We start from the raw sequence: 23353 nt of genomic DNA, 5'->3' as shown, positions 1-23353 counted from the left end.
GTCATGATGAAGCGATGAGCACACGTTGCAAATGATGAAGACATTGGCACCTGGCAAACTAGCAAACAGGTGGTGAAGGGCACAGAAGGGATAGCGGGAGAAATGAAGGAGATTAAGATGTCGTTTTTTTGTTTTTTTTTTAACTTGGGCTGCATGATCGTGATGACGGTAATAAACTTAATTTGCTGCAGGAGGCTGTTTTGGCTGAAAACATCAAACTCATCATCTCCCTTTGCTGTGAGGGTTAATTTGCCGGAGCAACATCTGATGTTTCTGCCATGATTTTGTTTGTCACTGCCGTGTCAGAGGTGGCATGAAAAATGGACGACCATTTGTTCGGGCCTATATTTCATCCGGGCTACGCTGAGGGATAGGATGACTGTATTGTGACGAAAGTAATGGTCACATTCACTTTGAGAGTTTCACTAGCCACATATCCCTGACCTGAAGAACTCCAGTGTGATTCATCTTCAGCCGGGTGACTAGGGATGGCCATGGGATGAAATATATTTCCTGGGCTCATGATAAATCCCTTGGAAAGAGGCACAGGGGGCTGCAGAGTTTTTTTTATGTATCATAGTGGGTGGAGCAGGCCTTACAGGTGCGACTGCCAATGCCACAAGAGTCCAAAACTTCAGCTCGGTGGCCACTGACGAGATGAATTATGAGCCTTTCGCAAAAAGGAATCCCTAAGCGGCCCGTCTGAGCTGCTGAATTTAAAGTACAATGAGTGGCCTGCGGTCTTTTGACACTCCTCACAGATGGGCATCCATCATAAAGTGAGGTCACGCACGCTGAATCCAAAGTTCTATCGCAGCAATTAGCTGAAGTTGCAATGAATGATGGAGTGACATGATGGACTGTAAAATGGCGAAAAGAAAGTTTGGGAGGATGTGTTTGTGTGAGCATAAAGCCCATTCAATTATATAGCCTGATTAACTATGTCAATTAAAGTGTGATAAATGCCCTCTCCGTTATTGAGCGGCATCAGCAAAATCAATGAACGGGGCCGAGGAGCTGAGAGCAGATGCTGGTCAGGATTGGAAGCGAGCGTCGGGATCGTTTGGAGGTGACACCTGGCGGGGCAGATAAAACTTCACTCGGTGACGCTCCAATAAGGCCCCCGAGAATACTGACGGAATGAGGAAGGAGGACCCGAGTGCCTCACTGATTGACGTACTTTGTTTGGCTTTGAGAATGGTACGTGCCGCAGATAGTGGATCTCTACATCGCACGTTTGCTCGGTGCCTTTGATTTGCCCTTAAAAAGTAAACAGCCAAGCAGCCGTTTCGCGGCTATGTTTGTCCAATTAGCAGTTAGCTGACAAGCCTTGTATTGCGTCTGCTCGTCTCTCGGTAGACTGGAGCATCACAAGTCCAAATACCACAGCAGCATTTCCTTTTGCCTGGCCTTTGACTCACCCACTGTATTGAATTTGGAGGAATCGGCGAGAGGTTACATTCCCCTTGGCTCGTTTTGGACACCTCACTGTAGGAGGTGAGAGGTGGAGCTCGCTTTGTTTCGGTTAAAGCACGTTGCTTATTTCCAGAAGGATTAAGGAGGCGGTGTGTAATACTCCTGCGACCAGAGATAAGCTATGGCAACAGGATAAGCTAACGTTAGCACCCGGGTTTGTTTTTGTCATTCCGAGCTTTGTGTCCGCAAATGTTAGCCTTATCACGGCAAAATACATTTTGAGCTGTGTAGAATTTGTTTAGATCGTCGCCGTCTGAACAAGAACATAATACTGTAATAATGCTTTCATCTCAACGTTTAGCATCAACTCTATCAATCTGTCGTCTTCCTATGATGAATGGATACTGATGAAACATTTATCTTCCCCTCAGTTTGAAATGATTAGTCGCAAACGCATGTCATTTAATCGCGCGCAGCTCGTGCTCCTGTTTGAAATCTGCAGAATTCCTACATCCAATTCATCAATTACTCAGTTCTGCAAAAAAAAGAACTTTTTTTTGGGGCGTGAAAAATTCTTCATCATCCAAGTTGTCTGTTTGTTTCGCTGAACAAAATAATGATGCCGGGCGTCTTCACAGTCATGAGAAGACCTTCTATTATAAAACATGTTCGTTTTTAGCGACGCACTTTTAACCGGGCGCGCAGAAGAACCAGAAGGATCTCATTATTTCCCAAATGTCAAAATGATCATAAAGTGCAAATATATTGGACGTATCCTGAATAGTAGTTCCATTTTATGACCCTATTTGGTGCCAGTGCACTAATGTATAGATTTTCATGTCTCCGATTTACTCGCACCAATTAAAATGTGTGAAATTTGTGCTTCTAGCCTGCAGCTTCTAGTTCCTGAGAAGCAGTAGGCATGCACACTAGTGGAAAAAGCCAACTGTGTCCTTAAAATGTGTCATAATATCGAAGAATCATCGAGTTCCTTCTTACATCTATTATTTCAGATTTTGGGCAAAGTAAATCACATGATACTCTGTTTTTTTTTGTCTTTCATTTGTCATGTTTTTTTTTCTAGTTTGAACTGTCTTCCTTCTTCTTTTGTTGTCAACTCAGCGCACGCCAACTAGCCGTGCTGTAACCTTTGCCGACGTTCTCTGTACTTGAAAGGGTTCGGCCTCGCTTGAACGTGTCCCCATTTTGACTGTGTTCCCTTGACGGTACTACGCCCCCGTGGATCCCTGGGACAATGCCCTCCACAAAGGCCCCGGGAACATCTTCCTCCCCCGCCATGAAAATCCTCCGGCTGTCGTAAGACAGCCGTAGCAAATCCCATTCTCCTGCAGAGCGAGCACACAAACGTATGAATGTTTGTCCGGGCGCAGTTATCATTTGCGCACTGTATGCGGTTGCCATGCTTTTGAGAGACAAGTATATTCTATAAGAGAGACTTGAGTCACGTCGGCAAATCCACTTTCGCTCTTTCGGTGGTGTTGTGTTCTGGGAGAAAGACAAAGGGGAAGGAAAACATGCATGAATATTTATCCCGGGCAGAACTGAGGGAAAGAAGAAAGGTGCAGCCTGTATTCTTTTGAATTGTCGGCAAATTTAAATAGAAGTGGAGCCATTTCTATCAGGATGGTGGTGTAATATTTGCTAATGCATTCACTTAACTCTGTGTAAAACCTTCAGGGAAGTCAAGCAGCGTTAAAGCGCCAAATGTCGTAACTGATTTTATTCGATTAAACGAATTGAGACCTTTACACAGCAGGTAATAAAACTCCTCGCAGGAGTCCACAGGTATTTCCATGCTACACCTGAGGGAGCCTTTTCGCTTGCAAACAATTCTGCGGCTTTTATTTATTTTACTCCTATTTTTCTTGCAGCCGTGAGCGGGGCGGAGGACGTGGCGCTCTACGTGGGCATGGTGGCGGTGGCTCTGTGTCTGACCCTGCTTCTCATCATCGTGGTCCTGGTGTACCGGCGCAAGAAGGCAGGGCTGGATGCCGACGTGGCCGACTCGTCCATTCTCACGACTGGCTTCCAGCCGATGGGCATCAAGCCCAGCAAGCCAGGTGTGTGGGCGCCGCGGCCACGCAGGCCCCTCACCCACAGCAGTAGGACACTATTTTTGGTTTTACTCTCTTCTGTGCGTCCATCGGTCTGTCTGCCCGCTGTGACAGTGCCGCCTTCATCGATATGCATCGTGAAGCCACGTTTCCTCCCGGGGATACCGTTCAGTTCTGTATGGTGAATAGTAGAACGTCGATAGAACGGACTAATAGAGGGCAAGGGTAGTCTGTTAGAGCTGATTGTCTATTCTATCGATGTACTTTTTTTTTCTGCTGCTAAGCTAGCAACTATTCTTTCCATTGTGTTTGAAGGGACTCTCCCCTGTGCCAACATGGCTGCCTCATTTTAGACTGCTGTCTTTTTCTTTTTTTTTAAACATTATTTTTAGTGCTTTTTCACACACATATATGGCAACAACAAATTTAAAAAAAAAAAACATAACGCTAACAGAGCAGACAAAAAAAAAACCTCAAATGTCAAAAGTCAATTTTTCCAATTCCATATTATTTGTCAGTTCTTTTATCCAGTGATCCAATGAAGGTGCATTTTTTTTATTTCTTTTTTTTTTCAGAATAATGCAATCAGCCTCCTGGCCTATAGCAGTCCAAAGTCAATCAAAATAGTTTTGCTTGTGCAAACCACAAAGTATTTGGGGTTGATCCTCTAGTCTACTGTGAGTGTCCTGTATCAATGACAAGAGAGTAGCGTAACCCGGAAACGTGACCATTGCGGCCATACTTAAACAGCAATTTTAGAACAGGCGCTATGGGTGGACTGGGTACTATTTTCTGTCAGCTGAATCCGGGGTCCGTTGGTTCTGGTTCTGATGAATCAATGTCCCACTGTATAAATCAGAAGGGATGAAAACTACCGTATTAAGTTTTAAAACTTTAGCTTTTATGACTTTTTGATTCCTGGGTTACCTACCCGTGGTGCAGAACAGAGCGGACATACAGACAATTGTTGGTTGAAACAACAAGAATGTATAACAAACATGCCCTTTTTAAAAAAAGGCTGTGGATAGTTGCTCTCTTTTAGTTCTCCAAATGACCTCAGAGCGCTTAGTCACTCCACAGAAATTTCTTCTGAAAGCTCACTAAACTGAAGGAAGGCGTTCGCTTAACGTGCGCAACAAAGAGCTCCAAATATCTTGTTCTGAGGCTCCATCATTGCCCAATTGTGATTGAGCGCCTAAATCCGTTATCTATTTCTACACTTTCAAGTGGCTCCCATCCACATCACTCTGCTTACTAAGCCTCTAAAATAACATCCACACCCAAAATGAAGGTTAACACAGACACAGCCGTAAACATAATGTTGTAATCTCGATTTTATATTTCAGAGTCGCTTTGATTTACCACTGTACATCATTTCTGTTCCAATGACAAGTTTGCGAAGATGCGCAACGGGTGCGCTTCCTTTGATATGCGACTTCTATAGATTATGCTCAAGACCTGCTTTGAATTTGAGGATATCTGATTCTATGCACTTATTTATTGATTGCACTGCCATGACATATTCATGAGGGGGAAAATGTCATTTGAGCTGTGTAGTATGTAATTCCAACCGAAAGGAACAGAATTCAGTTTGGCAATGCGCGTCTCCTTTGTGTGACGTCAATCTTTGGATGTAATGCGACTATCGCCATCCTGTCCTCGCAACCTTCATCAGAATTTGCATTACCAGCTGGTCGTGTGGCAAGCTGAACTCAACCGTATTGCTTGTTGGAAACGTGGCTTTAGTACTGTGTGTCTTCCCCAAGGTGCTTGTTGACAGTGGTTCACGGTCTAAGATGTGAGTGTGCGTGCGTGCGTGCGTGCGTGCGTGCGTGTGGTTATCAGATTGCTTGACACTGCTTGTGTTTTGCCATCACCTCATTGTCAAAAATTGCATCTAGATTTTCTCACTACCTGTGTGTGCCTGCGTGGTTTATTCACCAATAGTACAAATACGACTGTCTGACTTGGATGGAAATGGATAAGTGGGCTGTTGCATTAGTCATTTAAAAAAAGAAAAAAACAATTCTTACAAGCTGCGTCAGAGTAGTTTGGTATTAATTGTCTAGCTGTTCATAGACAAATATAGAGAGAGGAGTGGAGGGCTGTCAACTGGCTCGGGTGTTTGTGCATTGTCGAGAGTGTGTGAGTGTGTTTCTCAGCGCCACGTGTCTTTCCTGTTTTTCTGTCACTTTTCTTGGTGTTGTGACAGCATTGGAGTGTGTGAGGTCTGTCTGCGTGTGCTATCAGCTCCCGTCTCGCCACTCATTGTTTTCTCTCTCTTCATGTTTTATCATCCAAACAGAGAATTCTCATTTGCTTACCATCCAGCCCGATCTAACCACCACCACCACCAGTTACCAGGGCACCCTGCGGGCCCGACACGATGCCACCGGCAAGTTTTCCATGACCAACGGGCCTCTGTTGGACCCGCTTCCCAAGGGTTCGCACACGCTGCACAATGGAAAGCTCAATTCGGACCCCGCAGACTTTGTCAGCCGGTTGTCCACTCAGAGCTACTTTAAAACGTTGTCACGGGACGTTGCCAACACTTCCTACGGGACCTTTAACTTCTTGGGCGGCAGGCTGACCATTCCCAACGCTGGTGAGTTTGCTTTCTTGTCGTGTTCTCTGGCAAAATTACGTCTTTTGCAAAAGTCTCTGCTATTTTGCAGAAATCTTCAAAATAAATACTTTGTGGAAAATGCATGTCGAATGTTTGTCAGCAGTTTTTTTTCTTCCTCCCCCAAATAATTTCTATGGTCGTCAATTATACACAGATTTTCACTATTAACTTTAAAAGAAAAGTAAAAAAATGTTGGGTTTTTTTTGTTTATTTATTTTTTTTGTGTCGCAACTTTCTATTCAGTGATATGCTCTGTTGTGATATATCGGTGGTTTGGTATGTTTTGTAACATACCTACATCATGTAATTTATGATCTCAAGTTTTATTTATTATTTATTATTTTAAGAAAATTTATTATTAAAATGTGTAACAAACTGGTAGCTCTTCACATTAATCAGTACCCTAGAAGTAGCTCTCAGTTTTCAAAAGGTTGCTGACCCCTGATCGAGAACATGCCCCGTGATAAAATGGGGCTTCACTCTAATGACGCTTTCATACGTGTAGTGGTTTAAAATGTGATTACATGCACCTCGGGTTTTTAGCAACTCAGATCAAATGGGGTGCACGAAGATGCAGGAAAATGTTCCGAGCAGCCCTCTGTGATGACGCCTTAATTCTGTTCATTACAACATGAGCATTTAAGCAGACATTCAGAACACTTGATTAGAATCACATTGAAAGGTTTTGAAAATGGCAATCACGAATTTTCCTTCGTTCAAGAAAATGTAGATAAATCTCTACGACTAACTAAAAGTGTAACCAAACATGAAACACTTGTCTGTTCGGTCTTGTGATTGCAAGATTGCAACACTCGTGGTCTGTTGAGTCCCCTGGCCACCCGGTTACCATGGCGACTCCAATGCACATTAGCAGATGACGTGTCGCCACAGCAACCCCTCTGTATTATTACACTCCTTTTTCTTCTTGCCTACCTGGGAAATTTCCATCTCCACAATGTGATATCTTTGTTGAAGTTGAGATGTTGCTTTTCATATTTTGCCCTTCGAACAGGGTCTTTATGTTATTGGAAGAAAAACATCATCCAACTCAACAAAGGATAATGGCATGAAGTGTTTGTCGTGCGATTGACTGCTGATCAGTCCTTTGGTGTGTCTCTCCTATTGTCCGCTGGGAGAATTTGTCTCTGTTCCTTGTATTTTTCCAGCCTCTTTTGTCATTTGGTGCTAAAAAGTAAAGTGAAGCAAGAGAGTCGACTGAATGCGCCCGCAGAACGGAGATGTGTTTTGCCCACTACCGGCCGAACTTTTGGCTGTTAGACGTGTGCATTTGCTTCCTACCAAAGACAGCTTGTAGCAAATGTGAGTGACGTCATGCACGCTGTGATCGCGTCGTCGATAATCCCGACGCCCTCTCACTGGCCAATTCCGATTTCAATCTGGCTCGTCTGTCAGCTTCAAACAACACGTGCAACAAGAGAGAATGAAACTGCACCTCCTGTGTGCGAAGTGCCAATGTTAAGAGAGCGATGGTGTGTTTGGATTGTTTGGTCATTTATGACTGCAATGTTTTTTTGTTTTGTGTACATTTTTGTGTATTTTTATTTCTTTGTGTACACAGCCCTTTTGGTACAGTAACGGCTTTCGTCACTGAAAGCTGAGGTGGGAAACGTGTGTTTATCTGGTGGTAGAGTTGGATTGCGGCTGAAACTCTGTACTCATTTCTTTTCTTATTTAGGCCTTACTAATTGCAACCCTTAAAATCTTAAGACCACTCTTCAGACCACGGTTAGCCTATTATCACAGTACAGAACATCCACTTTGACAATTGAATGAAGACGTTCTACCAAATGAAATGTACTCCGAGAGATTCCAAGAATACAACTGAGAACAAATTATTCCAATTAGGGCTTTCAGACACGATGATGCCCGGTGAATCACGAGCCATTTTCTACAAGGATGCGCTAAACGCACAGACAGAGTCCACTAAAGATTTGTCTGGAGCGCAATTATAAAATTGCCACGACACTTATGCCTACATTGCTTTTCTTTTCCCCCTTTTTCCTCTCTCTCTTGCCCTCACAGGTGAGTACAGGTGGGTATTTGACTAAATTGCCTTGAAGAGCAGTGGGAAAACTAAACAATCAATTAATCGTTTCAGTGTTGTGTTTATTAGTTTTTAACAGGGGTCTTGTTGGAGATATGATCTTCTTCTTAGTCAGCAACCTATTAGAGACTGAAGCAATGGTACACCCGGAGTTCAACCAGTATGGCTTCAAGTGGCAATTAATCAACCACACGACCAAATTCCAAATTTTGCTTTTACAGGTGACAAATCTTCAAGCCTTTGCGGAAGGTTGCCCACGGAGTGCTTTTGTTTTCACTCAATGTTTTATGCATGTCTTAACTTAAAGCTGTGTGGGTTATACAATGCATCATCTCCTTGGGACAAAAGAAATACAATTTGCACTTGCATACATTGAGTCGGAGCGGAGCCCTATAATTCTTGAACCTAGTTTTGCCTGGAGCTCATTTCTTTGAGGCAGATGGAAGATGGAGTTTATAGATCCTTGCAGCGGCTGTGAGCTTTTTAAGCAGACTCACCTGATTGAACAGATAAGCCTTTTTGCAACCCTCACACTTGTGTCATGATTTTTTTTTTTTTTTTTGAACAACGCTTGAAATAGAATTGCGTAAAGTGCGTAATTGTGGCTTCACAATACCACAAGGCTCGAACGACCTCACCGGCTCTTTCTTTTTCCTCTAAGGTGCATTTCCGCTCTCATGGGGATGCGAGGATTTTCCCATTGTCTTCTGTTCCTTGGTCTCAATTATCTACTTTGAGGCAGGCTGAACACATTAAAACTGCAATGCAGCGCACGCTTTTGTCTCCGCTAATTGTCAACCACATGAGACGTGTGCCACCGCGGCTGCCAGTGCAGAGATTTGCATCTTCCTACCCGGCTCGGGCTACTCGTGACCTTCACAGTAGATTTGTTTTGCTGTTTGCGCAGCCGTACAGTTTTGTCAAGGCCCAGTCGTCTTTGTGCGGCGACAAAAGCTCTGTTCCGTCCAAACAAATGAGACCCCTTCTTCTCACTACCCCCTCTCTCTTCCTTTTGTTATTTGCATTAGGAATCAGTCTGTTGATTCCTCCTGAGGCCATCCCCAGAGGCAAGATCTATGAGATTTATCTCACCGTTCAGAAAAAGGAGGATTTAAGGTGGGTCCCTTAAGCACTGCCTGTTTGTTTTGATGTCCTACTGTTCAATCAGGCAAGACTTTAGAGTCCATGCCAGTGCTATGTAAGAGGGATGTAAATAAATAAAGCCGTTTAAATCAAACTAATTGTTGGGGAAGGCTGTTGTTCATCTGGATTAAGGCATAGTGTCACTAGTACATTGATTGTGTTAAAGAAATGCTAATGGCATATAAACCCAGTCGGGGAATTGGTGGAGCTCAGAGTTGAAAGCAAACATGGTGGAGCAGCATTTAGCTGTTATGCTGCACACACATTGTATAAAATAATCCTAACAGAAGTGAAGTCAGACCCAAGTGTAAAGGCTTTTAAACCCAAATTTAAAATTATTAATATTATATAAACATTTTTCAAATAATGTTTTTCAACATTGTTCTTGCGCTGTACGTTGTGTTTGTAATTTTAATGAGCTACTTTTATGTCTTTAACTCCTTTGTTTATGAATGCTTGGATAAATGTATATGTATATTGTTTTTATATATTTTGTGTCTGTATAGGTTCAGAGATTTGTGACCAACTGACTTCAGTTTACCCCATACTTGTTTGGTAGAATTTTGTGAAGTTGTTATCGTGAATTCTTAAAAGACTACACAAAGTCTTTAGCAAGTTACGATTGAAGCAGATAAATAAACCCTTTCATATTAAGTTTTGGGTTTTTTGCCTTTAATTTGATTTTAAGCCTAACTTATGAGACAAAAACATTGATTCATAATAAATCTGCTTTAGCTTACAGATGAATTTATGGCTCATTGAGAAATACAAGGGAAGAGGTGCCTTTAAAAAAAAATAATCAATATTTTTCAAACTCGTTGAGCTCTAGTAGTCCCTCACTTAATGTGTGTGACATTGTCTGATATTTGTGCCCTCCTTGTAATGCTGGCCTTCATTATGCAGCCAGCTAATTTGCAGAGGTGACAGTGTCACATGCTTCCTTCCAGAGACCAGTATATTCACACTAATACCTCCAGTAAAAAAAAGCTCTTCATTATGCTCCATGCCGTGCTCTCTCCTGACTGGTGTAGGTTACCCCTGGCCGGCTGCCAGACGCTGCTCAGTCCTGTTGTGAGTTGCGGGCCTCCAGGGGTGGTCCTGAGCCGGCCCGTCATCCTGAGCATGGACCAGTGCTCTGACGCATGCCTTGATAACTGGGCCGTCCGCCTCAAGAAGCAGAACTACGAGGGCGCTTGGGAGGTGAGATGGCACAATAGCGCCCACCGTTGATCCTTAATACAAATACACCACCCGGTCTTTACTCTGGGGCAGTCAGCGTCTGCTGTCCAATCAGGCGCAGCACTTGACCACAAGAAAGTTTTCTTGTTGCCTGAAAGCACCGCCTCTTTCCACTCCAGTAGTTGCCAGGCAACGTGCTTCTCAGAATGACTTTCTTCAAAGTACTTTCAGTGCTTCTTGGCTAGTTCTGCTTGTAATTACAGTCGGAGGTGGAGTTCTCTCCTGGCCATGAAATTGAAAATTAGAGGATGAAGTTGACAAGAACTTTTGAACACCTATAAACATGGTTTGTTTCATGGTTTGGGGCAGAAAGTGGAAAGAATGCCGGTGGGCTTCAGGATAGTAGGAGGCCGTCTCATGTTCAATATTGCGCATAAATAATTCACCCTCGCCGCGTGCGGTGGCAATGGGCTGTCTATAGAATGGATTGGTCTGTCCGAGGCAGGAGTTTGACCTACACGTTTAATCATCAATCCGACCAAACATAGCCCAACTGCATGACCACCACTGGAAGAAAGTGGACGAAGAAAGAAGGATGCAGTGTCAGCATTTGGAAGGAGATGGAGGAAATGAATCCAGGAGCAGGCGCAAGGGAAATGAATTGCTCCTCGGGCGAAGTCTGAGTGGCGTAATTGAGCCTTTCCACACCTCCAGGAAATATTAAGATGATGAAAAAGTGAGACTCTATTGTGGTTGCATAGCAAATGAATTGTGTCAATACTAATTCCATTGATGTAGAGGGTGTGCGGTCCCATAGATCCGACCGTTTGGCAGCCGTAATGCTCGCTTCTGTCTGATGTGGCCAATGGGAAGCGACAGTCAACTGGCATGATGGAGTTTGCGGAGAAAACATTGTCACCTCGAGTCCAATTTGTCCCCATCAAATTATCCTAGAGAGCAGTGTCGACTCATAAAAGTAGTCCTGATCTCCGGTGTATTTTTTTTTTTTTGTTTGTTTTGTTTTAAATCTCCCATCATGATTAGTGCAGATGCTGTTGTGGCGCAGCTGCCGGTCCGACATTTTAAAATCTGTCCTCTTTCCCATTGGAAAATAAGTAGTGGCTATGTCTTGTACAGCTGTCATCTTTTTTTTTTTAATCAGTCCTGATCCTCAGGCAACGGTGCAATGTTGTACATGGAATTGAAAAGATGTTCTCGTCTCACTTAACAAACTCCAAGCTGGGAAGAGGGCCAAAATTGGCAGTGATCCAATATTTATCAAGTCTCCTTTTGCTAGAACCTTCTTTTTGCCAGGAATCTATTACAGTCTTTCATACCCATAGAAAAGTGATGGGTTGATTTCCTATCCCAGTAGCTAGATCATTGTTGACTTTGAGCACATTGGGTTACAGTCATCCAAGGTTGGGTTAATTATTTTGATTTGATTTGATTGAGCTGAAGAGCTGAATCGTCTTTTTAATCATTGTGTTAAAATGAATTTATACTTTGTATATCAAAAGTGGTCGTGGTTTCGGTTCTCAGAATCAGTGAGTACTCAGAGTGAATACTCGTACTGGTTTGCTATTGAACATACCTACCAAAATCTTAACTCAACACGCTGGGTTCACTTCTTAACCCAACACATTGGGTATAAATAATCCAGCATTGGCTCTGTCCCTTTTGTGCCCCGCACTCGGTTGGTCTGTGCCTTGCTAAGTGAGTTGATGGTGTTCTATAGGAGTTGACTTGTTTCTGTTCAAATGCACTGCTAGGAGCGTTTGAGGAATACAGCACCGAGCTAAGTATTAATAATGTGTCCTTTTTATCCACTCACTCTTCTGTAACTTTGACCTTTCATTCGCAACTTACTGTTGTACTCATCGCCTCCTACAGGACGTCCTGCTGATGGGCGAGGAGCTGGCGTCGGATCCCTATTACTGCCAGCTGGAGGCCGAGACGTGCCAGCTTTTTTCTGAGCAGCTGGGCACCTTCGCCTTGGTGGGAGAGTCTCTGCACATGGGTGCCGCCAAGCGCTTGAGGCTAGTGCTCTTCTCCGACGCCTATTGCTCCACGCTGGAGTACAACATCAGGGTCTACTGCATGGACGACACGCAGGATGTCTTTAAGGTGCATTTGGGTGTCACTTGTTTGTGTTTTTTCAACCTAAGAAGCACAAGGTACAATTTACCTGATTAGCTGTTTATTCAACAGGAAAAACAATACAAAATGAAAACACTTGACTGTCCATTCGCTTTTATGTTTTTGCACTATAACTGCTGTTTTTTCATGTGATGTCTTGAGGTGGCTGGACTGGATAATGATAAAATATAATAAAGTCACAGCAGGGTAGCAAGCGCGGTAATATTGCTCGCTTTGTGATTTCGGTTTTCTAGAGCGGCGACCAAACGCCACCAAAATGCAAAGGCACATTACGACTCTTGTCCCCTTCAACCTGTGAAAGTATAAAAGCGTTCGGCACGATAGTTTGGATTTATTGACATCAAACGTGAGCTCATGTGATCACCTCCACAAAATCAAAAATACTTGGCTGGACAAATACTTTAATTAATTTGCAGTGGCTCACACATTCAAGTTGTGTAACAGCAAAAATGCAAAAAAACAACAACAATATTTTAAACTGCTTTTGTATTGGCTCATGTGCAGCCGTAACAAATGTTGTGGCCCGTGTATGTTGATGTTCGAAAAGAAACAAATCAATCATGCATTGAAATCAATAGAAACTGTTGCAGGTCTTATTATTGAAACTAAATTGTTTTTCGGTTGACAGCAAACAGAGAATCATAATAAACAATTGCCCGTTGGGCTACATCGTGGTTGCACTTCTCGTTCTGCTAGCATTGTCTTTTAGCTTGCTTGAACTGAATGCCTTCGACATAGCCAGAGGGAATGTAACAATGTGATTAAATGTGGTGTTGCCAGTGTGTGAGTTGTGGATGTGAAGCAATGCGTAAGTCGTGCTTAATGACAGCATACAGTCACCGGTGGCATATTTGTGTGCACGCCTGATGCTGCTCAGGTGCTACAAGGCATCGCAGTTCCCCTTTGCTTTGTTCACCCCCGTATTTCCCCTCTCTTTCCTGCCATCCGCGTGGACGTGGTATAATCAAGTGCTAATGCCTTCCTCCCTCCCCAGGGGCTGCCTCGGAGTAGTCGGTTAAGATTTCATTTGCATGGTTAATTAGTAAATTAAAAGGAGAGCCTGTCCCGGTCTTCTCCCAGCAACCTCCGTGCTCGCTCTCTCGCCGGCCCACTCCTCTTCATCTGACACCACCCACAGTCACAAGTACCATTTCCCACTCAAGTCCACTTCTGCCGGCTTTAATGGTGGACCTCATTCTCCACATGACCGCCACCGGCAAAATCTATGGGCAGCGGTGGGTCATAAACAAGAGGGAGGAGGTGAGGGCTCCTTGGGCTACAGCTGATGAGAGCCCAGCACAGGATGGAAATTACGGAAAACTTCTGGAATATCTTTGTGGAGTAGTTCCTAAGGGTTGCTCAACTAGATTTCTTTATTTTTTTTTTTAAGTTGACGCTACTGAGATGACAGTTGAATTGACACCAACTAGTGTAATTTCTGATTGTCTTTTTTTTTTTTTATGCCCGCCTTTCTTCTCCTTTGACAGTGTGTGTGCCATATGGACTGTAAACCAAAGCAAGCTTTTATTCACATCATCAGGCAACAACGACCGCCCCAGTCCGCTCGGCAACACTTGGGCATTATCCCGGTGTAGACTGCTGTAGGCTACTGTCAGCTGTTGCTATGCCTCCTTCAAAAGCCAAAAACGGATGAATCACGAGAAGTCGACGGCACGCTTTAAATGTCACTATTGTTCTACTGTAAACCTCAAATTAGTTAATTAGTTAACAATCCTGATTACCGAAAAGCTGGGATGATGTGTTACGTATTTATAAAAAAAAAAAAATTATGATGATAAAATGCTAATCCTTATTGTTTTAATACTAAAAAAAAAAAAAAAAACTTGACACACTAAAACCAGGAGACTGCGGATGTTTTTTTATTCCAATGCAATTTTCTCATGGGGAAATAAATGAAAATCAGTTCCAGGCTCAAATTGTCACCCAAAAAAAACCCAGCAAATTTTGCTTGGTCATATTATAGTTTACACCGGGCAGCACAGTGGACGACTGGTTAGCACGAGGGTCTCACAGTACAGAGGTGCAGGGTTCGATTCCGGCTCCGGCCTTTCTGTGTGGAGTTAGCATGTTCGCCCCGTGCCTCCGTGGGTTTTCTCCCGGTACTCCGGTTTCCTCTCGCATTCCAAAAACATGCATGTTAGGTTGATTGGACACCCTGAATTGCCCCGAGTTGTGAGTGTGAGCTGGAGTTGTTGTTTGTCTCTGTGTGCCCTGCAATTGGCTGGCAACCAGTTCAGGGTGTACCCCGCCTACTGCCCGAAGATAGCTGGGAGGTACACATTTAAGATGAAGTCGACACATGGGCACAATGGTCTCCTATGAGGCTGTGAGTAAGACGTTTTACAAATAAAGTATTGAAATATAGTCTCATCAGACCGCACTATTTGTATTTTGTTTACCGCAGACCCGATAAATTGTGGCATTTCCAAATTCTCCTGATGATTGTCTCTCCATTTTACATGTGGATTCAACCAACGTACTCAACGGTTGTGAATGCAGCGACAAAATATGTTTGTTGACATTTTCTAAAGCATTTCTCCGCTCTGCTAGTTTCCTGGCTGCGGTGCCACCTGAAATATTGAAGGTCATGGACATTCAATATGGTTTCCGTACTGTAGTCAAAAGTGAATTGATTGTTATCGCGCTCTGCTTTTTTTTTTTTTTATTTGTTTATGACAACACAACATTTGGGGAGTCTGGGTTGTACAAAGTTGTGTGCTGTGGATGCTGCCCCTCACGGAGGTTGTTTTGACTTTGCATGCTATCAAAGCCGCAGTAATGATAAGGTTCTTGTTGCATATTCAAGTCGGCACTCTGTTTGCCTGCAGTCTGTCTGTTAAATTGACCTTCCATGCCCCGTGTGGGAAAATTGCTGCTGCGCCGAACCGTTTCCTGTCTTTTTGTCTCTCCGTCTGCATATCTCCTGCTCTCCGTCTCCTCTGCTCTCACTCGCCGAGAAAAGGACAAGGGAGCTTGTTGACTTCGTCGCTTGTGCTTCCATACTCTGCAGCTCCCCCGACGCCTTTGAGTGCATCAGCTCGCCGTCTCGCTCACAACCTGGCCCTGTGGTAAGCCACAGCATCTCCAGGGTTCGGTACTTTTTAGTGAGTGATTTAGAACGCGGCCCACACTGTTTAGTAATCTCGACTTCACACCGCTTTTGATGCTATTATGGAGGGAGCAGTTCATTTAGCGAGTACATTAACCACTTTGAGTGGAGATTAAACTTCCCTGGAGAGTTCAGCCTAATCACTAATCACTGTCTTTAAAATGCTCCATTTATGATGAGACTTTCACCATGGCTGCTGTTAATTGTTGTGCGTATCGGTGCTAGAGTAGCGGGGGGTTCGGTTTGAGCGGCACAGCGGCCGACGGAGAGCAGCGCGCCATCAAACGTGAGTAAAATTGCGGCACTTGCCGTCTGCCGTGGCTCGTCACCTTGTTTTCCAGACAAGAAGCCAACTTCCCAGTCATTAAAACAGCACGCACATGCGATGGCAGATGACAACATTGGCGAACGAGACGCTCAGCCTTTCCTGCTGCCGACTCGCTGACGGGAAGAGCAATAGAATAAAAAGAGAGGCTGACATTTCCTCTCAAGTCTCATCGCTTGCTGCTCTGACGAGCTTGAATCAGTGGCTCCATAAACATGCGCACGCGTGCATACATGTCGACTCGCTGCACCATGCAATCTCTTATCTCCCAATTACAGCAGATTAGAAGCAATGTTATTGTCTTTGATCCAAAGTGCATGGGGGCTCTCGGGGAAGCGGTGACATTTTCCGACTGATGCGCGACGTATGTTAGCGGGGCTCTGCCGAGACCAATTAAGTTCATATTTAATGTGCGTCCCGCTCTTGATGGCTGGCACGACAGCAGAGGAGGCGTGAGTGGCGTTCGGGTCCTGCCCTCACCGTGCACTCTGCTGATCCCCGCTCGCCCTGTTGGGAGAGCATCACTGATGTCGTGCCATCCCACCGCTCGTTGAGCACATGCGGCGCACCTCCTACCTAACGCGCTTTCAGAGGGAGACCTCCGACTAGCTTCTAATTAAACCACCACCTGCTTTCTTATATTTAGCTCTGATATTTACAACTTGACAGCTCTAATTGTGACGGAACATACATAAGCAAGTTGGTCTAGCAAACGAACAGTCCAATGATTTAGAACCGATGTACTTTTTGTAGTCCAACTTGTGTTGGGGTCAAACGGGGTCGCGACCATCCAAAACCAGCAGGTGACGCTTTAGTACTGGAGTTGAACTGGATGTCCTTGTTAAGTCAGCAAAATCAGACATTTATCAGGCTTGGTCTGCAAACTACTGAATGCGATTCACTTTAGTCTGTGTCAGCATAGCATTTAATAAATTGCCAAGTCATGCGTGTGTTGGTTGCTCTACGGGCAGCATTGTTAACTGGACGACTGCCATGTAGTGTGCCACAATTACATAAAGCCCTCAGGGTAATATTTGCCAACGTGTTGCGTAATAAGCCAGTTTTGTTGTCAATGAAGTAGTTTGGGGATCATAAAATCTGGATTAAATCTCCAAAACACTGCGCTAGTGCTCCCTAGCTGTGTTTATTCACAGTAAGGCGTACCGTTAAGCTTTATGTTTATGCAAGCGTTGCATAAAGTCGTGCTCCGAAGAACGTCCAATCTTAAAATGTACACAATCACGTTAAGGTTTATAAAATAAAATAAAAATTAAAAACAATTACATGCAAAATTTTGTATAATTCAGTCTTTTTTTGGTTTTGTTTTTTACCGCTTTTATTATCACACACAACTACACAGTCCTTCCAGCTGATCATCTTTGTGCGTGTTAATGATTTAATCCACGCTGATTAACCAAAATCATTTACGGTTGCGATGGCAAAGTGTGTTCTCCAGGTGATTTGGATTGATGAAATTGTGCTGTAAATATATATTGTTTCTCAGTAATGTTCCAAAGATGCATCGTTATATGACCACTGGGCACACATTTTTCGGTGCTGTAAAATTTCACCGCCTGTTTCCATTCATTTGATTTTGATCATAATCTAATGAGAAATTTTTTTTTCATTTGCGCCAGCATCATATTTGCTTAGCTGGTGAGTGCAGTGTTTTTTTTTTTTTTTTTTTTTAGTACAGCCCTTGATCTCACAAAGTAAGATATTTGCGGGAAGTCCCTTTTGTATTCGTGCCCGGAATTTACACTTTAATCAATATTCATGTAATGAGTTGAATGTGCTCAGCTCATTGTCTCATTGTCTTTAGATCGTAAAAATGTATGCTCCGTTGTATAATGGGTGATAAACAGATGACCTCAACTGGTGGCTCACCGTATCTTTTGTACACAGTTTGACCTCCAGCAATGATTTTTCTATTTCACAATAATTTACTCAGAAGCTTGAGCCTTAATAAGCGACTTCTCCCCCCCTCTGTGTGAGAGGTGCATTTTTTTTCTCCAAATCTCTTCAATCGAAAACTATTGCTAAGAAGTTCAAATAAGAACGTCTGAGTTATTGTTTTCACGTAATCCTTTAGTGTTCATGCATGCTGTGATTTATCGGGCGGAACGCGCGGCTCTTTGCGAGCGCAACATTTATAAGAGAGCCGACCAGTCCCTTGTAGTTGCAGTTATTAGTCAGAGTTGACTGTGGCGTGCTCGGCCACTGGCGCTCAGACTGATGAGAGGAAAAGCCTGTCACATCCCCGCTGACAAACACACTGATTTATGGAGCCCGTGTTGTCGGGCTTTTTTTTTTTTTCTGCAGCAACAAATGCATTTGCTATGAAAACTATGAAAATGGATCGACGCGAGGAGTCGGCGAGAGGGGAGGGGCCCGGGATTTAAAGTTGAAAGCTTGACTATTTGTCCCCCTGTCTCTGATGTGTAAGCTTGACTAACTAACTGATCAAACGCTGCCTCTAATCCGTCTGAGTTTGTTAGGTTAATCACTTTATGACACACAACGATGCAGACAACATTTCAAGTGCTTGCTGTGAGGAGAGTGCAATATTTTAATCCCGAGCTTTCAACCCAGTGCGTTCTCGTATATATATATAGCCTTGATTTGTTTAGAGCGGGCCTTTCTGCGTGCGCGCCGCGAGAGCGAGTTTGCTGCAGCCGCTAACCTCTTTCTGTCAGCACCAGCCTGAAGAGATTAGCTGTATGAGTGTCTCTTGTTCCCCGATGGAGGCAGGCCCCAGTCCATCTGAGTCCCGGCTCTGGTCCGAGCCAAGAGGATGAGGGGAAGGCTGAGCATTGGATGAAGGTGGGGGTGGGGGGTGAAGTCATAGAAAACTGCGGCCATGATTGCGGTAATCCCGTTATCTCTCCTGCTAAAGATGGCCACTCCAGTGACCCGGAGACACCGCCTGTGTCTCTCTTCTCTTTTCACTCCATCTCCCTCCTTAGCCAACCTCGTTGAATGTCAGGGGGTGGTCTCGCCTCTGTCGGCCTCTAGAATTCGCAGTCGTCACACACAGCCCGGCCCTATCTCCCATCCCGTTAGAACCAAAGGAAGCGTTCTCCTGCCGTGTATGAACTTACTGGCCATCTCATGCATCTTAATGTTGTCACGGTTGTTCCGGGGGTCAGGGTGACTGAGCTGAGCCCGCCCGCCTTATCTTCAGCAAACGGGAGCTCTATTTTGGCTCTGCCTTTGTGATTAATGCATGATTTGATAAACTAATTAAAAAGCTCGCGTTGTTTTCTCTGCTGTGGAATGAGCTAATAATGCACTCAAATTCAGCTTCTCATTTATTAGCACACTCACACTGTCATTTGTTAACAGGATAATGGGGCGTAAAGAGGGCCATTATTCTCTCAGTCCGGAGCATATGCACACAACATACGAGCCCAGCAGGGTTGTTTTAAACCAAGGACGCGGTCTGTGTCGTCCTTCAATGCGATCCCGGTTCCGAGTGCCGTGTTACGGGCCTTGTTTGATCGTAATCGTGCCGCATCAGCCGTGCACCTGACACACACTGCTAGACAGGTGAGTTAGTATGCATCCTATTAGCAAGATGTTGATAACGGCGTCATTGGCATTCCACGCGCTCCTTTTCTTGCTAACTGGCCGATAGATCTCGTTCTATAGGTCAGAGACCTGATCAAAGTCCGCCAGCCGTGATTTGCAATGCTAATTCCGCGCAACAAATAATAGTGCTTAAGAAGGGCGTTGAATAGACTTCTCTTCCAGCCCTCATAATGCGCCTTTTGTTTGTGTAAGACCCCTAATAGCAGAGGGCTTTTAATTCTTCGGAGGATGCTCCGTGCCCCTGCTATTAAGACATTAGACCACTGAGTAATCGTTTGGCATCCTCTGTTTGGGCGTCATCACGAGCTTCTTTCCGTGTAGTACATCGAAAGCGGCGACCTGCTGCTGGTCACGTTCCTGATGAAGTATGTGTTGGATATATTTTTGTGTTTGAGAATGAGGCGGGTATCCAGGTGGAGATGCTCTTTTCCAATCCATGTTAACAAGGCGATTGAGTACAAGGCAAACAGCAAAATTAGAAATGCACAAAGCAAACATGGAAATTCCCCACTCGGGCCCAGCTGAAAAGCGCTTATTCGGGGAGAGCACGCATGCAATCACAAAAGCAGGTTGACATTCAGAAAATATAATGAACAGCTTCCTTATTATGATTGGAATGAGGCCAGTTCATTCTGGGGAAAGAGGGCAGCAAATTGAATCTGTTGTTCGGACAGAAATGAAACCCATTCCCCTCTTGAATTATGTCGTTCCTGATATCATTGAATTGGGCAAATAAAGGTACGCGCTGGAGCTGAACGATTAGGAAAAATTATCTAATATTTTTTTTTTCAATATTGCAATTGCAATTTAACATGCAATTTTTTTTCAGATTGTCTATTTTTAGTCAAACACAAGCGATAACTAAATCTGTATTATAATAAACTATCAGATTTATTATCCGTAGTTTTGGTCTCATGGTTTAGTTTGATACGAAAATAATGTTAAATTAACCCTGGCTGCCAGGATGGCCGAGTGGTCTAAGGCGCCGCGTTCAGGACCCAGTCTCCCCAGGAGGCCTGGGTTTGAATCTCGAATTTCCCCATTGTGGGACTAATAAAGGCAATATTATTATTATTATTATTATTAATTCTCTCCTTCAATTGAAATTGTTGAATGAAATATACACGTTGGCAGTGGGCAAAAAAATCGGACCCATACGTTATATCGTCACTGAAATTAAAACAACCCAATGCTGCTTATGTAGCTGATGTCAGAGCTTTCAAAGCCAGAGGTGGCCCAAAGTTAGGTGAATGCGACCACTTCCAAGTTTTCTACACAGATAAAATCATGTTCACATTTTACTGTCGTCTCCATAATACGAGTTCGCCCTGCACATGCTAATAAGATCCACTAGAAGAGCGTCTTCCGAAAAAAAACTGTTGATCTTCACTCACCGAAATCTTAATTCAACTGTTTATTATTGTACTTGTAGTGTACCGTGTTATACAGATGTGGGGTAAATATTTCCATGCGATCTTGTCATTTAATTGCCTAATAGGTCGTTTTTCCTTGTTTTATCTTTAGTATTGTCCAGCCAGGTGTACATAATGGCGTTGTGGCTTGGCAGAGTGTGTCTGTCCCATTTGTCCTCTGCTGCCAGACACGGAGACCAATTATAAAATGCATAATTTCAGAGTTCACTTCTGCTCACTTTTCATAATGGGATTCATTGACGTCATCTAAAAAGTATTGGATGCTTCAAAGCGTCTGGCTTTGATGAATGAGTCGTAAAGGTCACAAATTTCATCACCCCAATGCAGATGGTCACTCGGGCGTCCCAAAAAAAAAAAAAAGAAAAAGATTGCCTGAAGAAACGCCGCCAAGATGAAAATATTCCGCATGTCTTTACAAATCTCTCCTGGCGCACAAACAAAAATGAAATTAAGATGATTCGCTACGCGGGAACAATGAGCAATTGACTAATGGCTTGTACGCTTCCTTCATCGCAACCCAGGTAGCTCGAAGTTCTGCATGGATGCTGGAAGCTAAAAACATCCCCCACACACATACCGTATGCACACACTGAGGTGGGAGTGGAAAGGGGGGGGGGGGGCTTGGGGGGAAGCAACCTTGTGGTGACATTAAAGCTTTGTGGAGACTAGTGGGTGTTGCCTGCTGTGGCTGCATGCAGAGCTGCCATCTTCTTGCGCTAGAATGCGCTGCGGCTTTTCCTCACACTTTGAAAGTTTGGTTTTACGTTTACACCAACATTTTGCGTGAAATGTGTAACCCAAAAAGGGACCTGCCTACTTTTTGGGTTATTCATTTAACACAAGAAAATTGGGTCCTCTCCCTTTTTCACGCCATTTGTGTTATATTTGCGTATAAGATCCCGTTGAGCGCCAAGACCCTTTACGCTCTATGCTCTATTTGATGTAGATGAAACATAATTAAGAGCAAGAAGCGGCAGAGAAGATTCCCCTACGCAGCTGCAGTCATTCTTCTGAGAAGAGACACTATAATACGGAATACTAAGGAATATTTTAACAAGTTTGCTTTACCAAGTTTAAATGTGTTTGGAGTATGTGGAAAGGCTAAAACCTTTTATTCTAATGATATGGTCTCGTTCACATTGACGTCACGGGGGGTCTGGAACATATCCCCCCTGTATTGTTCATCCTCTGTGCTAAATGATAATGTTTGGTCGCATCTTTGCCCCATCAGGAGGTGATGCAGATGGAGAGGCAGCTCGGGGGTCGGCTGATTGACGAGCCTCACATCCTGCTCTTCAAAGACAGCTATCACAACCTGCGCCTGTCCATCCATGACATGCCTCAGGCCCACTGGCGGAGCAAGCTGCTTGCCGGCTACCAGGTGGGTATCCCGGTGGCCCAGAGGTGGCGGGGGTCCTGGTTGGGGGCTTCGAATGCCGGCACCAGCAAGGACGGGTATCTATCGGTTCTACCAAGGTCATCTCATAAATATTGTTTGTTTTTTTTCCTTCGTGTCTATCGAGAAATGAAAGTTAAACAACAAAAGCTCATCAGAGCTCTTGCAATTATTAATGAGCGCTCTTGGTCGACTTGTCTGTCTGGACTTACATATGAATATAACAATAATAATAAAAAAACATCTCGTCCTTTGGTGTCAATGGTTGTTTCGCTTTCACTGTATGTGCCCTGACATTGACTGGCAATCAGCCGAGAGTGGACAGCACATAGATTGGACGGACTCCAGCTCGCAACACTAATGAGGCTAAACAGTAAAAGATAAATACATTTAAACGACATTTTGTGCATGGTGCTTGCAGAGTACATGTTATTGTCCACATTAAAGCGCAGTAACCCAGCTGCAAATCGATTGATAATCCAAGCTGCTGCATCCTCAAAGGGAGCTTCCAAATATGGAATGGGAAACAAATATCTGGATGCTGGGAGCCGTCCACGTGGGCCGACTCCACTGCGGCCCGGCGAGGGGAGTTCAAAGAGAACTCGAAAATGGTCTGGAGCTGCATGCGGTCCCTGTAGAGAAAGGCCAGGTCGTGCCAAGCAAGCACAGCGGTAACATTGTTCCCTGCACAAAATCTTCCTCTGGACTGAGGCTGCTTATTTGGAAGTGCTTCCCTCACAGTAGTGGAGGGGGGGGGGGCCCCAACAGGACTTTTGTGTAGTTCACCTGTCTTCCTGTGCCATCTGTCCGCCTG

At 44.1% G+C, this 23353-nt stretch overlaps 1 protein-coding gene across 3 annotated transcripts in view; it reads left to right on the top strand.

Moving 5' to 3' along the window:
• The window catches only part of unc5a (unc-5 netrin receptor A), a 151339-nt gene that overhangs the window by 118106 nt on the left and 9880 nt on the right, over nucleotides 1-23353 (top strand). For 2 of the 3 annotated variants that reach the window (XM_088293074.1, XM_088293072.1), the window contains 6 exons: nucleotides 3309-3539; nucleotides 5797-6096; nucleotides 9211-9298; nucleotides 10357-10525; nucleotides 12398-12631; nucleotides 22375-22524. In XM_088293074.1, the coding sequence (XP_088149200.1) occupies nucleotides 3309-3539; nucleotides 5797-6096; nucleotides 9211-9298; nucleotides 10357-10525; nucleotides 12398-12631; nucleotides 22375-22524 (1172 nt within the window). The remainder of the gene's footprint in view (nucleotides 1-3308; nucleotides 3540-5796; nucleotides 6097-9210; nucleotides 9299-10356; nucleotides 10526-12397; nucleotides 12632-22374; nucleotides 22525-23353) is intronic. The other variant, XM_088293073.1, reaches the window with a different exon arrangement.

Source organism: Idiotropiscis lumnitzeri, chromosome 4, assembly GCF_059441095.1.
Source record: "Idiotropiscis lumnitzeri isolate Australia: NSW breed Sydney's pygmy pipehorse chromosome 4, RoL_Ilum_1.0, whole genome shotgun sequence".
Taxonomy (NCBI): domain Eukaryota; kingdom Metazoa; phylum Chordata; class Actinopteri; order Syngnathiformes; family Syngnathidae; genus Idiotropiscis; species Idiotropiscis lumnitzeri.
This window is presented reverse-complemented; position numbering and strand designations above follow the sequence as displayed.